This window comes from Pinus tabuliformis, chromosome 6 (genome assembly GCF_031772625.1).
Source record: "Pinus tabuliformis cultivar Carrire ecotype Pingquan chromosome 6, CPIR1, whole genome shotgun sequence".
NCBI lineage: Eukaryota > Viridiplantae > Streptophyta > Pinopsida > Pinales > Pinaceae > Pinus > Pinus tabuliformis.
This window is the reverse complement of record NC_142292.1, coordinates 1,295,744,261-1,295,761,692: the sequence shown is the minus strand read 5'-3', so window position 1 is coordinate 1,295,761,692 and position 17,432 is coordinate 1,295,744,261. Positions and strand designations below refer to the sequence as shown.

Sequence of the window (17,432 nt, the reverse complement as noted above, 5' to 3'; positions counted from 1 at the left end):
AACATGAGTTTTTTTTTTTTTTTTTTTTTTTTTTTTTTTTTTTTTTAATTTTCATTAATAATATACTTAAGAATATTAGATAACATATTTCAAACAATCTATTATATCATATATGTATAATGTTCTACAGGGAGCAACAACGAAGGAAAAGATCAATGTCGTTCTAAGAAAATAAAAATTATAGAAAATGTAAAATGACGATGGACTAATCCTTAGCTCATATGGAGTCATGTTGGAGGTTAATGAAGGTGTTTTTTTTTTTTACAAAACTATGAGGGATATAGTGGAACAAACGTATAGACGTACTTTCCGCTTACAACACAAAAATAAATCCAATGATTCCAAGAAACAAATCATATCTAAACTACATGAAGCATTTACAAATAAATGGTCAATGTAACATGTCAGACTTGCAATAGAAAAACATACAACAACAAAAAATAATGATTGAAAAGGTAATATTCCTAATTAAAATGATTTTATAGAATTATATGTAGATATTACTACAAACCATTCATTTATTAATATCAATTTTGTTATATTTAGTTTCATATATCAATATAAAAATAGTTTATTTCTTTTTTCATGTAGATTATGAAAATCCCAAAGGATCAACAAGTTGATATGCGAAACACGCCAGTAAGAATGTCCAAAATAGTGTACAAGGAGATGGTCAAATAAATGGACATAATTGCATCAGCGAAGGAGCCATCTCAACAGCAATGTGCTTCTAATGTATGTAAGCACGATTGACTTTATACATATAAAAAATAATTTAGCATTAAATATTAATTTTCAATTATTTTATTTTAAAATAGAACTCATTCAACACATAAAACAGGATGACAAGGAAGAAAAGGGTAGATATCAAAGTTTGTGACTAATTATTAATATTTCCTTATAACAACTCAAGGTTTCATTTTTATATATTTTAAATTATTTTACATCAACCATATTTTAATGGCTTCAAATAGGTGCTAACATACAAAGAAGAGCCATCAAAAGAATTGATTGACATTGGGTTAAATATGGGTTGTGATTATATGTTGGTATATCAAAAATTAATTGTGGAATTGTAATTGTCTATGTTGTTTTACTTCTTTGAGTTTATAATTAATAGAACAAAAAAATATGTTATATTAAATCTATGCTTCATAACGAGGTTTAAAAAATGCACGAAACAAAGTATGAAACTACACCAATAGAAGACTTCTTGCAACATGGCATGAGACTTGGTTTTGAAGCCGTATGTACAGTTTATGAGTCACTTCTTGCTATAGTACATTGTTATTCGATTTACTATTTATTTCAATTTTCATTATTATCACTAATGTTGATACACTCATTACACTTTATTTTTATGTTTGCAGATGGAACAAGATCAAGAAGACGAAAACAATCGATGCAATCAATAAAAAAATTGTCCAAATAACCTTAGTCATGGAAGTAGCTAGAGCACTGACAATAGTTCCAACGAAGAATGATGATCTATTTGGATATCAATGCAACTTGTTGTATTTTTTGAAATAATGGTCTCGGAAAATCAAACATTTTGTTTAATGTAATGGACATAGTGTCCCAATTAAAATACAAGGGGTTACCATTAACAATCTCATTTTATATGACAAAGAGCATCTTATTGATATATAATAAAATACATTTTAATTTATTCTATTGTGTCTGTCGTGAAATGTTACACCACTGATCAAATATATGGATGATTAAAAATTATAATGAAAAGATGAAAAATATGATAATGTAACAAATTAATCCAAACATCATATACAAATGCACTAATAAAATTTTAATTTATATGAATACAATTATAAGATATATGTTCATTTTTTGATGAATAACGAATTTAAAAAATTACAATAATTGCACTGTCACAAGTCGATGTTTCCAAAAAAGAGAAAATCTCATACAAAAAACCGATGCATCCATAACATAAATAAGCATCGACGCGTCATGTTATATCAAAGCACCGTAACGACATTTTTTTTGCATAACTGACGCCTTTTCAGAAAACAACAACACTGAGGCGTTCAATTTTTCAAGCACTAGTGTTGTTTACAATTAATGTCCTGGCGCATTATACATCTTAAAGCACTAGTGCTTTCATAAGACTAATGCCCCGGTCCTACAAAATATTATTTCCAGCATCGATGCATTATTAAAATTAACAACACTAGTTCTTTTATATCCATAGTGCACCAATGCATTTATACAAACCATACACATTGAGGCTCAATTTTAATTAAAAGCACTGGGTTTGCAATATTATTTTTCTTGCCCAGTATTGTTCCTTAAAGAACGCTTTGGGGCGTTTTTTGATGTATACGCACCGAGGCAGTATACATGTCAGGGACTTGTGTTCTTTGCATTCAATGCCTCGGTGTGTTTAGTTTTCTATGCAACCCCGATGCTTTTAAATATGTAGAGCATCGATGCTACTTGTTCCATGAAGCACAACGTAAAAAAAATTAAAAACATCCACTAAAACCTTCGGCTACCCATATTTTTTTTTCAATTGTGATGAAGTTATGTTATAATCTCCACTAAAACATTCGCTATCACAAACCTATATTTTAGCAGATGTTTTTTTGACAATTTTTGCCAATTTTATAACACTAAAAACCTCTGTTATAACCTCCACTAGAAGATATTTTCCTTGTAGTGTAATGTATAGAGGCACCCGCTTCCTACTAACTATAGTTATCTCTGATGGTGAAAATCCATTGACTTTGAGGTTTGAGTCTGTGAACATTTAAGGTAAAACTAATGCAGGACTAAATTATATGCAACTTCCACATGTTATTTCATTATAATTATGTGATTGTAAGTAAATATTACAAAGAAACAATTATTGCATTAAAATCAATGTAAGAGATCCACAAGTAAACTGCAGTGTAGAGTAAATTAATCTTAAACTTAGTTGCATATTGCATAACAAAACATTGAGTTGGATACTGCCATTACACATGCCATTAAATTTAGTTCTATGCTGTAGTGTAGCACATTTCTTAAATCCTAACATAATACCACATCGTCAAAATATTATGCTGTCGCCACAACTGCATGTGTGCTAAAGGACTAGAGCAATTTTTAATGTAGTAGCCTACTCAATTCCAATACTGCACATTAGTACAAGAACCTACAAATCGCAAGCAAGTCTTCGGTTATGTGAGAAAGCAACCATATATAGGCATGGACAATAGATCAACTGAAAGCACTATTTTCAAAGAAAGATCAACATGTGCACCTCTTTGAAACCTTCGTACATGAATGAATGCAGAGACATCATGGAATACTGAGAGATAAGCCCCTATTTTTTTTTTGGCTTGGCTTCCATACAATCCATATTTATAGATCTAAATAATATATAAATATCTTGCAGATATTGAATTCTTCATAAGACATGTTGGAATGATGAAGGATGAATAAGAAAATCACTGGCCAAGTGGATTTGGAATTGTATTTCCGACAATGCTAAATGAAGCTAAAATCTTATTCTTGGATTTTCCTTACAAAATTACATTCATCAAACAAATCATTGAGAAGCAGGAGGCTAAGCTTAAAATGTTCGTTAAACTCTCCTCAAGATTCTCTTCTATCCTTGATAAAACAAGTTCATTTGGTTAATTAACATTATAGCTATATTTGAAATGCACTAATGTTTAATATCAACTGATAATGAACCTACAAACGTAATCCCAAACTTAAGATGTGATAAACGATAACAAGTGATACAAATACAATATATTGGGAAATCACTAGGGATATGCAGATATCAAATAACGATAGGGGTGAATGTGAGCGTTGTGTAGAGCTTTCACTGTGTGGAGGAAGCTTCCCTCGCACAGTGAAAGCTTCCTCTGCACAAAGAAAGCTACGCAAGTGAGGAAATATTAATTGGAGATTTGTTTACTGCCCCCACCCTCCCTTGCCTATGTAAAGGACCTGCAACTATTTCAGTTCTATCATCATTGAACAATGCAAACCATAAGAGTGTCAATGTCAGTGTCAGAGCACTCACCAACATAATAACCACTCACAAAATTAGTTTTTTTTTTTTAAATGGATTGTTAGGCACTAACAAATACAAAAAATAAAATGCTCTCCACTAGGGGAATTATGTACCATTAGAGGTCATCGAGCCAATAAAAAATTAGAAATAATATTTTCAGAAAATTAGAAATTTGTTTTTGAATTTACTAAAAATAGATATATTCAAGATTTTCCTGAAACTTTAGTTAAAATTGTAAAAAAATGAAAAATAATGCAGAGTCAATGCACTTTGAATGCGATGAAAATTCTATAGTCCTTGGTGAGGTAGGGACTAATAAATATAATTTTAAAGGTTGATAAATCATTATTAATATTTATTAAAAGTTTGATAAATCAATATTGATTCTGCCTGAATGGAGGTGTTATGGAAATATTAATGGGTATATTGGAATTGATGGGATCTCCTACCACCCATCTTCCATGAATGCCAACACCCCACACCACATTAATGGGATCTCGCCTTCCAAGGAAGGTGTTAGAGGCCCTTGACATGTCTTACATATCATTTCCTATGTTATACTTGTTCACTCTACCATGCCATTCCTCCTGGGTCACTGGTTGACACATATGTTTCTCCTTCGATGCCTCTTCATGATGTTTCTTCCATCCATCATGCATTTGGATTGTTGTTTGGTTCCTCGAATGTGGATCCTCCTCCCCTAGCGACTTTTTCAGCTGGAGAAGGACTAGCCTCAAGCCCATTGTTGGTGAAACCTTCATGGAATGATATTATGGCCAAATTATTTCATATCCGACTCTTGCAACTTCCCACTTAGCATCATCCCAATCTCTGTGATGTCTTGTTGCCTTTGGCAGCCATGAACCACTAACGAGCTTGTTGTTGGCATGGAGGTGATGGTTGCGATGCTTTAAGAGGCTCTAGAGTGAGATTGTGTGTTGTATCTTCAATATAAAGCTTCCATGAACACACACCTCTAGACATTTAGGAGGAAATTTGTCTCGCAGAAGCATAAATTCAGTAATATAGAGAAGTTAGTTTGAGCTTAGAGGTCATGGACACATAACCTCTTGGGTTCCTAACATAGGAAACTCTAGAGGCCATTAAAACCATTATCTTCATACTGTGGACCTGTACTGGCAAAGTTAAGCTACTGGCGGGAAATATTCTTATGGATAAGAGACAAATTTAGGTCAACCTCATGCATAGATTGGACAAGCTCAGGGATCTCATCTTGGATGTGGAAGGAAGCCTTTCGGGCTATAGATAGGATCATCACCAAGCTCTCCAATTTATTCACCATTCAAAGTTGAGGAACAACCCATCAACCACAACACCTCTCCTTCTTCCTAATGCTTATGTTCCATATATTTCATAGTTTTAGTTCTTACGTCTCATGCTTGCCCATCTAGGATGTTAATATCTTTTTTTTTTTTTTTTTTTTATAGTTTATGTCTATTTTATTTCACTTGTTGTTTCTCACTTTGCACCCTCTAAAGGATTCCCTTTTTGGTTCTTTTTGCTAGTTTTCCCCATGGTGGGTAACATTATCTCTAAGCATTTTCAAGTTTCAGATTGTCGTTTGAGGTTAATTTTGGTTGCCATGCACTATATACTCTACAACGTCTAGTCTAGTTTCTAAGGTGGTAGACCAAATACAACAAGAATAGTAGTTCTTATATAAATATTTGATATTTTCAAGGCAAAGCGAGCTTAGAAAAGAACAAAAAAATCAATGTTGATCCCATTGTCATTGCCACAAATTAAACACACATATTATCTACTTTAAGGTTCTCAATAAATTAAATACCAACATGAACATCACAACAAAAAATTTACCATCATCATCACCACCACAAATTAAATACAAACATGGTATATTTTATGGTTAGATAAATCATTATTGATATTATTATTGTGTTGAGAGGCGCTTTACAACCAATATGGGGGAGATGTTGTAGTGCCCATAAAATGAAGTATTAAATAAAATAATAATAATAATAAAACATAATGTCGACTCAATAAAAAAATTAATAAAAACAATAAATCTACTCAATTCAGTTTATTATATTGTAATTCTGTTTTTATTAATAAAATTATAAACAATTTTTTGATTAAAAAATAATAATATGCATATAATATTAAAACAATTTTAAATAAAAATGATATATATATTTTTGTGAAATTTATATAAATATAAATAATATTATTAAGAATCAACATAGATACTTCTTAACTCCAAATTTACTAAGTGTCGAGAAGAATCAAATCTCTCAAGATGCAAACCTTGCAAACTTCTTTTGAAAACTTTGGACTTCGAGAGACATGATCCATCACAACGCTTGGTAGATCTAGATTTAAGATGGATCTATGTTGGTTATTATTCAAGGTCTAAGAAATCAATGTTAGTCTCAATGATTGTAGTTTTCATCAATATCGTCATCGACATCGTTTGCATTGTTGACACTATCTTAATCATCATCTTTGACACTATCACCATTATTGTCGTTTCTTTAACCCTAATTACCCTCATTATCATCATCATCATTGCCATTGTTATCATTATCATCATTGTCACCACCATCGACCACATCATTGTCAATAATCACCATCACCATTACTATCGTTGTTATCATCGTGCCATAATTGTTATTCCCTATTGCAACAAGGTATAACACATTCGTGATGTGTTGACTTTCGAATTAAATCTAACTTGACAAAAAATTAAACCATGTTTTCTAATGTAGACATTAGAGAAAATTTTAATTTATTTATTATTTTTTTAATATGTTTTTTCTAAATTTTAATTGGTTAATTGGCTTGGGCCCTTATTTTTCTATCATTATATTTATGTACTTTGCATTATAGCATAGTTGATCATACTAGAATATTTCATATTAGACATCTATTTGTCCTACTCGTCCGCCTAATTTACAAGGTCCCTCGCCTTATTCTATGCTCTTATCACTATTTAATATTTGGCTCCCTTGTTTTATTTGGGCTTGAAAATGCAGTCATTAATGTCATCGGTATTTGGTACTCTCTCAAATCATAAGTATTCTGGGAAGTAATTAATATGATGTACAATGCCTTCACGTTTTATTAGACAATGGATTTTGTGTAGGAGAAAAAATATTGTACTTTCACGTGTGCGATGACCTTCCCAGCACAAGTATGGATGTCTGCTTATTCCTGATAGTATATGTACAAATATTAGGTAGTGGGATTACAACCTTTATTGTGATTTTCAAAGGGGAAAAGTACGACATCGTATTAGCATTATCCCACACATATTGTTGAATTTAAAGGCCTAATAATCAATTTCTTTTAATGTTTATCTAATTAATCTTCAAATCTCACCATACCATACAATCTCCACCTCATTGTTTGTTGATGTTTGTCAATTTAGCATGGATCTATTCCAAACACATCCTCGCATGTTATTTAATTGTCATATTTAGTGATATGTTATAGAACTTTCACATTAAACTATTATCATTATTTATTTACCCAATTATTATTATCATTATTTATTTATCTAATTATTATTATACATTGTTAGATCTGAGACTTTTGTGATCCATATTGTAGATGAAAGTCTTTCAGATTAATGAAATCATTAGGATTGGGTCAACGTTTCGAACCAACTGATGTGGTTCATCAACCCAATCCTAATGATGTGATTAATTTGAAATAATTTCATTATTATACATTGTTTTTTTTAAAGTAAAATATTAGATTTTTTTTGAGGCGTTTCGAATTTGGAGCTCCCGCGCGACCGCCTAGACTGGTTCTGCACCTTCCAGGCCTTGCCTGGCAGCTCCGCTGCTGGGTTTGTCTTCTCTGCACCCCCCCTGGGCTCCCCTCCGCCTTCCGGTTTTCCTCGGGCCTCCTGCCCGACCCCAGCTCTGGGGCCCCTCCCTTCAGCTTTCGTTCTCTTCCTGGCTCGTCTGCGTTCTGGCTCTCCTTCGCATCAATGGCTGGGACTGATCCATCGTCCCCAGACTTGGAAGACTATGAGAAACTGTTCACATCTCTTATCCCTGAGAATGCCTCAACAAGAATCCGCCCATCTGCGTCAAAGTTCATCAAGAAACTTGATGAAATCCCTGAAGTATCTCTTCCTCCTACCCTCTCGAGGAAGGCAGAAATCGCTTTAGCTGATAGAGGCCTTGTAGGCCAGTTCACTGGCCTCTGGCCTTCGCCCAGAGCTGTCCAAAAATGGGTGGAATGCAACTAGAATGCGATAATACAAGGAAAAATAACTATCAGATTCTGTGGAAGGGGCTTCTACACCTTTCTGTTTGAATCAAAAGAGGATAGGAACCTTATCTTTAGAAATGGTCCCTATTTCATGGATTCAAGAGGCCTCTACCTGAATAGATGGTCTCCCGACTTCAATCCGGAAATGGACATCCCAAATGCTGTCCTAGTTTGGGTCCGTCTACCCCATCTGTCGCTCCACTGCTGGGGAGATGAATCAGTAAGGGCTATAGGGAACACAGTCAGCAAATACATTGATAGATCTGAGCCAAAGGAGAACATGCATGCCTGTGCAAGGATTTGCGTAGAAGTCGATCTCGGGAAAGGCCCGCCGGAAGCCATCAAGATCAAATTAGATCAATGGACACACATCCAACAACTGGACTATGAGCAGCTACCCTTCAAATGCAAGGTATGTCACGAATATGGACATTTTGCAAATAGATGTAGCAAGTTAAAAATAAATGAGTCTAATGGAAATGTTGAAACCTCCGAAGGCTCTTGGGAGCAAGTAAAAAAGAAAAACTCTACCCCCTTGCAAGGTCCTAGCCCCAAGCCTCTTCCGGAAACCCTAAATGCCCCTCCTCCTCCCCCTTCCAGTTCAGCCCCTCCCTTCCCCTCATCCTCCAACCCTTTTGAATCCCTGTCAGTCGAAGATCCCATATCCCACCCCCCCCGCATCTCCCCGAGCCACTGCCCTCGCAGTCATCCCCTCCCCCTCGCTGCCCCCGTCCTCTCCCCCCCCAACCATTGAGAGAATCCTTACCAGAAACAAATTGAAAGAAGCTAGCCTCTCCTCTGATCCTCCGAGAAAAGCAGGCAGGAAGTCGAACAAAGAAATTAGAGACGAAACAACAGCGAAAGAAATGGCTACTGGAACCCAACAACCGATGGACACATATTTGGACAAACAAAAAGGAAGTGGGGAAAAGACAAAGGAGAGGAGCGAGACTCATCCAAAAATTTGTAAATGATGATTTTGGTCTCTTGGAATTGTAGGGGGATGGGCTCCTCCCTAAAAGCAAATGTAGTCTGAGATTTAATCAATCAAGAGCAGCCAGACCTCCTCCTCATCCAGTAGACCAAAATCTCTGAACAAGACTTCCAAAATCATATCAAAAGATACAAAAGTTTCACAGGTACAACAATAAGTGCAGCAGGTGCCTCAAGAGGTATAGGAACTCTATGGAACAAGAACAAATGGGACCTTACCAACCAAAATTATTGCAATTGGTGGGTAAGAACAAACCTTAAAAACAAAGTCTCAAAAGAAGATTACACTATCTACAACATCTACACCCCGAACCACTACAGGGATAAAGCTCTCTGCTGGGACTCAATAACCTCAGATTTGCAGTCAGCTCAAGATAGGAACATTTTCTTGGGTGGAGATCTGAATATAATAAGGAACATTGAGGAAAAACTAGGTGGGAACTTCCTCGCGGACCCTTCAAGAGATTCTCTGGAAGCAATAATCCAAACTCACAACCTCATTGATATTCCTCCTTATAACGAGAAATTTACATGGAGCAACAAAAGAGCCGGCATCCACAACATTAAAGAGAGACTAGATAGAATCCTTGTACATGAAAGAATTGTCGCAGGCTTTTCCTTAACCAAAAACAAAATTATTCATGCCTTTGCCTCAGACCATAAGCCCGTGGTCATGATTCTGGACAAGGGAAGAAATCTGGGGCCTCTCCCCTTCAAATACAACAAATCCTGGGACTCTAAAGACGACTTTCGCAAACTTATCAAAGATCAGTGGGCTAAGGAAGTCATTGGTTCGCCCCACTACATTTGGGAAACAAAATTAAAGTCTCTAAGAACAGCCATAAAACAGTGGGCAAGAGCAAACGCAGCAATGGAAAACAAAAAAAGAGCAGATCTTCATAAGCAGTTGGATCAGTGGAACCAGGAAAAAGAGAACATCCAATACACAAAGGAAGACCAAACCCAAGAAAATGAAATGTACAGGGAACTTTACAGGCAAAATAGAGTGGAGGAAGAAGAACAACGTCAGAAATCAAGGTGTCTCTGGCTCAGAGCTGGAGATAAAAACACCTCCTTCTTCCACAATAACATAAAGCTCAGACGTGCCGGAAACCAAATCGACAAAATTGTGGCAGAGGGGAAAGAGATCAGCGATCAAGAGGGAATCAAAGAGGCAGCGCACAGACATTTTCAATCTCTATTATCAGCAGTTCCACAGACTTCGGACAACACAGATTTCCTTAGACCAGTCGAGAGCAAAATTTCTGATCTGCAAAATAGAGAATTGGACCAGGATGTATCAGAAGAGGAGATCAGGTTGGCGGCCTTCAGCATGCAGCCGGACAAGGCTCCGGGACCCGACGGTTTCACTGTCGCCTTCTACAGAAATCATTGGGACACAATAAAAAAAGACTATGTCAGGATGGTAAAAAATGTTTTCAAAAAATACAAGATGGGGGAAAATACTAAATCCTCACACCTTGCCCTCATCCCCAAGGACCTTAATCCCCTCTCCTTCGACCGTTTTAGACCTATTTCTCTATGCAACGTCTCTTACAAGATAGTCACTAAAATCCTAGCCAACAGGCTTAAAAAGCTCCTCCCCTATCTTATTTCAGAGAACCAAGGCGGATTTGTCCCTCATAGACAAATCACGGACAACGTCATTTTGATACAAGAAGCAATTCACAGTAGCATCAACAGGAAAGAAAGAGGCATGATCATCAAATTAGACATGGCAAATGCCTTCGATAGGGTTGACCATCACTTCCTGGCCGACGTCCTCAGAAAATTCGGGATCTCCAACAAATTCATAAGCATCATCATGGAGTGCATCTCTAACCCCTGGACCGCCCCCCTGATCAATGGCCGACCTAGCAGCTACTTCAGAAGCTCTAGGGGACTGAGGCAAGGCTGCCCCCTCTCTCCATTCTTATACATCATAATGGCGGAAACCTTGAGCATCCATTTGGAAAAACTTCGCAAGCAAAAGGAGATCACAGGGATCAGTATAGAGAGAGGGATTAAAGAAATCAATCATTCGCTCTTTGCGGATGACACCCTTCTAATCGGGGGAGCCTCAAGCTTGATGGCAAAAAGATTCAAGAAAACTCTGGACTCATTCCTGGCAGCTTCAGGGGGAAAGCTAAACAATAAAAAATGTAAGATATACACCTGGAATGTCCCTCTTCAAATCATGCAAAGAATCTCCTCGATTCTGGACATCCCAGTGCAAAGAAATTGGAGCTACTTCTCATATTTGGGTCTGCCCTTAGCAAAAGAAATAGTCAAGTCCGAAATTTGGGTAAAGCACATAGAAAAAATGAGAGGACTCCTCCAAAGCTGGGGGTTGTCTTGGCTAAATTTGGCTGGCAGAACTATCCTCATTAAGGCTATTCTATCCGCCCTTCCCATTTATCAATATGCAGTAACCTTGGCTCCCGCCAGCACCCACAAGCACATGGAATTAATTATGAGAAGCTTCCTCTGGCAGGGAGGGAAGCAAGATTCAAAAAAATTCAGCCTAGTCAGATGGGACCAAGTTATCCTTCCCTTTGAAAAAGGGGGCCTAGCCATCAAAATCCCAAGTCTCTCCAATAAAGCTATGGGATTCAAACTGATCTGGAGAATGCTTATAGGAAAAGGCTCCTGGTGGGTGGAGGTTATGAAAAGAAAATATCTCAACGGGTTGAATTCTAATGTCCTCTCTGAATCAATTGTTGAAAGACCGTGCACTCCTGTCTGGAAACTCATCAAAAAAGTCCTCCCTCAATTCAGAAACCACATTTCAAAAGTGCCTGGCAATGGTAAAGAAATAAATATTTGGACAGACAGAATCATGGGAGTAAAGCCAAGAAACCTACTCCAGAATTTCAGCACCCTGCAAACTTGGATGGAAGCAAAAAATTTGAACTCTCTATATGACATTTCCCTATGGGATCATAATAGTTGGCTTGATTGGAAGGACCTCCCACTTCCAAATGACCTCAGGGATCAATGGGCAGACCTTAAGACCTCTCTCTCAGGATCTGCCCCCACAAACAAAGCGGCTGATGACAGTTTCATATGGGACCCTAGCGGAGGAAACTTCACAGTTAAAGACGGGTACAAACTTCTTCAGGCAAGCACAAAAACAGGTAAATGGAACCTCTGTACAACAGTGTGGAAATCAGAGTGCCTACCAAAGATCAAGTTTTTTAACTGGACCCTTCTCAAAGGCAAGATCCTCACAGTCGAGAATCTTAAAAAAAGAGGTATACTTGGTCCCTCAATCTGCTGCCTATGCCGTGCTGAGGAGGAAAGCAGCCAACACCTCTTCTTCAATTGTCCCTATGCACAAAGCTGTTGGAATCAACTCATCAGTCCTTTGAAAATAGGAGAGACCTTCGACCAGCTTCCCTCTTTACACAAAAATTGGAAAAAATTCTATCCTTATCCTAAGAAAAACAAGGCCCCTATCATTCGCTTGTGGAAATGCATTCCCTCAACGCTTAGCTGGAAAATCTGGCTCACCAGGAACAATTGTATCTTCAACAACCAGAAGCCAAATCCAGCTCGCACCTTGGCAAAAACTATGGCTCTTGTTTCGGATACAATAAGCGCCAACTCCATCTCTCAACCAGATCGATCCAGCTGGCACAAAGATGAGAATGACTGGTTCAACAAATTCTGTCTAAGTTACGATAAAAACAAGCAACCCCATTTCAAAGCAGATAAGAGAAGGAACAACTGGAAACTCAGGGGTACCAAGGAGGACATAAGTCAATGGATTCTAGCACAAAAGCGAACCACTCTTCAGTTTGATGGAGCCTCAAAAAACAATCCGGGGAAAGCTGGGGCAGGGGGAATTATAAAGGATCAGCATGGCAAAACTCTTATAACATATGAATGGGGCCTGGGTCAAATGTCAAACAACATGGCCGAGGCTTACAGCCTCCTCTTAGGCACAAGCATTCTGAAACAGATGAGAGTTCAGAACCCAATCATCCTGGGAGATTCGGCAATTGTAATTGCTGCTATGGCTACAGGGGGAGAGTTCAAAAAAGCGGCTCTCAGCAATATAAAACTAAGGATCATGGACAACATCAGTCATACGGGGGATACCACCTTCAAGCACGTCCTGAGGGACAATAATACAGAAGCTGACTCATTCGCCAACAGGGCAACCAACAGACCCATTGGACAAGTCAGAGAAAATGATACCACCTATGATAAGCCAATCCCGTAGCTTGATCCACCATTCTACAAACTCTCTGAATATCGGTCACCTCAGTAATCATATTATTCTTCCTGCTCTCTATCCTAAGCTTGTCAAGCCGCCCGCAGTCTTCACCCTCTCTGACACCGACCCCCTCCTCACCTTGAATGATGCAAAAGAAATCTCTGCTGCCAAAATGAACAGGTACGGGTCCAAGATATCTCAGAATCCCCGTGACATCTCCAAGCAGAAGTTAGGCGTATGTCTCATCAAAATCTTCACCGACTGCATAAAAAATCCAAGGCCTGATCTCAAGACCAGCCAAATCCTTGCGTATCACACGACAGACTTGGTCGATCAGCCTCTCAACCTGCTTTATATTCTTCAGAGATCCTCATTCTTCGCTCAGCTCAGAGCTACAGCTCCTCAATTTCAAAAGCGCAAAGGATCGACTCATTTCAGAAAGTTTCTGGAGCTCCTCAGTATCAGATGGTGCATTACGTTCAGCTTCGACAGGAGGCTGTCTTCAACCGATTACAGTGGTAAATATCGTGTTCTTAAGGTTTTGTTATGTTTTCTTGCTAACCATAGCACTGTTTGCTTGAACCAGCGCCCTCTTCCTACAGCGTTCTCCTCCCTTCCGGTTTCATCCGCCCCTCTGCTCTATACTCCTCTTTTCATCTCCCTCCCCGCTTCTTTCCATCCCTCTCAGGCCTGCGCTCACTACCAGTTCTCCCCCTCATCTTTTCCCCTTCCACCCTCTCCCTTCTGCTCCCCTATTTCTCCCCTCTGTATCATCTCCTTCAAGCTCCCCCCAAGAGAGGTTCTGAAATGGCCGAGAATCCAGCAGACCGTGATCCAGCTGAGAACCCCCTAGAGCGAGTAATCACCAACAGTAGCTGCACCTTGTGCAAAGCTCACTATTTCATGATAGCAAGATTCGTAAAGCACTTCAACGACCTCAAGGAGGAATTCCAAGCTGATAGTAAATCAAAAAGAAAAAAGTTGGAGAAACAGAAAGCGGAGATCGAAGGTCTCAAAGAAAAATGCAACCATATGGAAGAAGCCATTGCTCACATCAAATCAATAACTCAGAGCATGCAAGCAGAGGCCTCGACAAGGGCCAGCGCAAAAAAGGAGCCTCAGCCCGATGATTCTGTCAACCAGCAACTGTAACTTGATCTATGTCTTGTAAATTTTGTTTTCTAGTAGGCTTGTTTGTACGACAATATAGCCGTTATCTTTTTCAAACTGCATTTCACATGTCCACCACCAAGGATCAAGGTTCTGCGTACCCATTTTGGATCATCCCCTCTCTGCTCCCCCTATCTTATGTAACAAGACTTGTTCCTTGAAGTTTTATAATATATAAGTAATTGATCGTGTTAAAAAAAAAATATTAGATTTTTTTTAATAATTTAATTATAAATATATATTACATTTTAATGGAACAATATATTTTGACGAGGTATAATTGTCTTAATGTATTTGAATTTGTATTATATATTTATAAGAATTTTAATTTCTTATATATATATATATATATTTTGTGGATTATGTTGCATAATTTTATATTGTATTTGAATTTGTTTTAAATATGTCTTATAATTATAATTTAATTTAAAATATAGTGTTTTAAAAATATTATTATTTTTCATCTTAAAATTATATATTTATTATAAAATTATTATACATTTTTAACTATTTTTAGTTGTGTTAATCTCATATAGAAGAAATGTTGTAATATCTTATCTTTGTAAAGAGACATAATTTTCATAGTGTATCTGAATTTGTTTTGAATTTGACATTGATTTCAATGGCATGGTTATTAATATTATATTAAACATCTGTCATGCAATTAATCTTATAACAAAAGATCACATTCATGTCAAGTGCTTTTTTTAGCAAAAATGAATCAAATGCAAATTTCCAATCAAATAAACAATAAAGTTGCACATTGGGAGAACATGCTAATCAAATACAAATATCCAATTGTGTATTATTGAAATGGGTGAACATGCTCTCTCTCAACATTCAAGGTATTTTTATCAAATAATACACCAAATTTGAATTTAACATTGATTTGAATGACATGGTTATTAATATTATATTAAACATTATTAATTGTCATGTAATTAATCTTATCACAAAAATCCCATTGGTTCCATGTACTTCTTTTTAACAAAAAATCATCAAAATATAATTATAATTTATTTATTAATAAATATACATTATATATTAATGAAACAATATATTGTGATAATGTATAGTTGTCTTAATGTATTTGAATTTGTTTTATATATTTATAAGAATTTTAATTTGACACGGAATTAAAGTTTCCAATAATATGTGCAAATAAATAATAATGTTGCGCATTGATAGAACATGCTAAGCGAATACAAATCTCTAATTGTGTATTATTAAAATAGGTGAACATGCTCTCTCTATATATAAACATTCAAGGTATCTTTATCAAATAATACAACAAATTTGAATTTAAGATTGATTTGAATGACATGGTTATTAATATTATATTAAACATTATTAATTGTCATGCAATTAATCTTATCACAAAGATCCCATTGGTTCCATATGCTTATTTTTAACAAAAAAATCATCAAAAAATATTTATAATTTATTTATTAATAAATATACATTATAGTTTAATGAAACAATATATTGTGATACGATATAGTTGTCTTAATGTATTTGAATTTGTTTTATATATTTACAAGAATTTTAATTTGACATGGAATTAAAATTTCTAATAATATGTGCAAATAAATAATAAAGTTGCACATTGCTAGAACATGCTAAGCAAATACAAATCTCTAATTGTGTATTATTAAAATAGGTGAACATGCTCTCTCTCTCTATATATAAACATTCACGGTAACTTTATCAAATAATACAACAAATTTGAATTTAAGATTGATTTGAATGATATGGTTATTAATATTACATTAAACATTATTAATTGTCATGCAGTTAATCTTATCACAAAGATCCCATTGGTTCCATGTGCTTATTTTTAACAAAAAATCATGAAATAAAAATTTCCAATTATATTTGCAAATAAATAATAAAGTTGCACTCGGGAGAACATGCTAGGCATATACAAATTTCCATGAATGATGAAGAACATGAAATAATATGTATTGGTTTCAATGATTTATGTATGCATAAAAAAAGAAAAAGAAAAAAAAATAAGCCTTCATTATTTTTGCTCACAATCAACAAGGGAAAAAATATTTTAAATTGGAGCTCAACCATCCAAATATATGTCATAAATACTTGGTTCATACCTTTTAAAATTCAATAATTAAACTAAGCAGCGGAGACGCTAACTATGCGGCCTTGTTATCATATTGTCACTAATACCTTCATTATAATCACCATCATAGTTATCATTATTACTATCATCAATATCACCCTCATTACCATAACAACATCTTCATTACAACGAACCCCACAAATTAAATATTATCATATTTAAAATTAATTTAAAAAAAAAAACTTAAATGGTTACTTAAATCTTTAAATACCACTATTATTATATTTAAAATTATTTTTTAAAAGCAACTTTAGTTGTTACTTAAATATTGATTCAATTTATTAGGTAATTAATTTGTTAGGTATGTATTGATTCAATTTATTATCTTATAGATATTGTCATCATCACTCATTACCACAAATAAAATATAATATTATTATGTTCAGAATAATCTTTTGAAAAGTAATTTAATTTGGTGTTTGAAAATTGATTCCATTTATTGTCGGGTATTTTCCCTTCTAAGTGGCAGGGAAACAAATTTATTACAAGAATGCCAAACGAGGCAAAAAATAATATTTCCTTTCTCGCTTGGAAGCAACTATTGCATGATGTGGAATATTAAAGTTTGACAACCATTAATAATGTCGAGGAATACTTAATGAGTACATTGAGTTATT

At 35.6% G+C, this 17,432-nt stretch overlaps 1 protein-coding gene across 1 annotated transcript; it reads left to right on the top strand.

Annotated features, from left to right (window-relative positions):
- The first annotated feature begins 9,956 nt into the window (after positions 1-9,956).
- LOC149263360 (uncharacterized) lies at positions 9,957-13,511 on the top strand. The gene has a single exon (XM_089387796.1). It carries the CDS (start codon positions 9,957-9,959, stop codon positions 13,509-13,511), a length of 3,555 nt encoding a protein of 1,184 aa, XP_089243922.1.
- The last annotated feature ends 3,921 nt before the right edge of the window (positions 13,512-17,432 follow it).

Bases quoted from the DNA above. Each gene is read 5' to 3' on its own strand.
- LOC149263360 (XM_089387796.1), top strand. From the start codon at position 9,957: ATGATTCTGGACAAGGGAAGAAATCTGGGGCCTCTCCCCTTCAAATAC.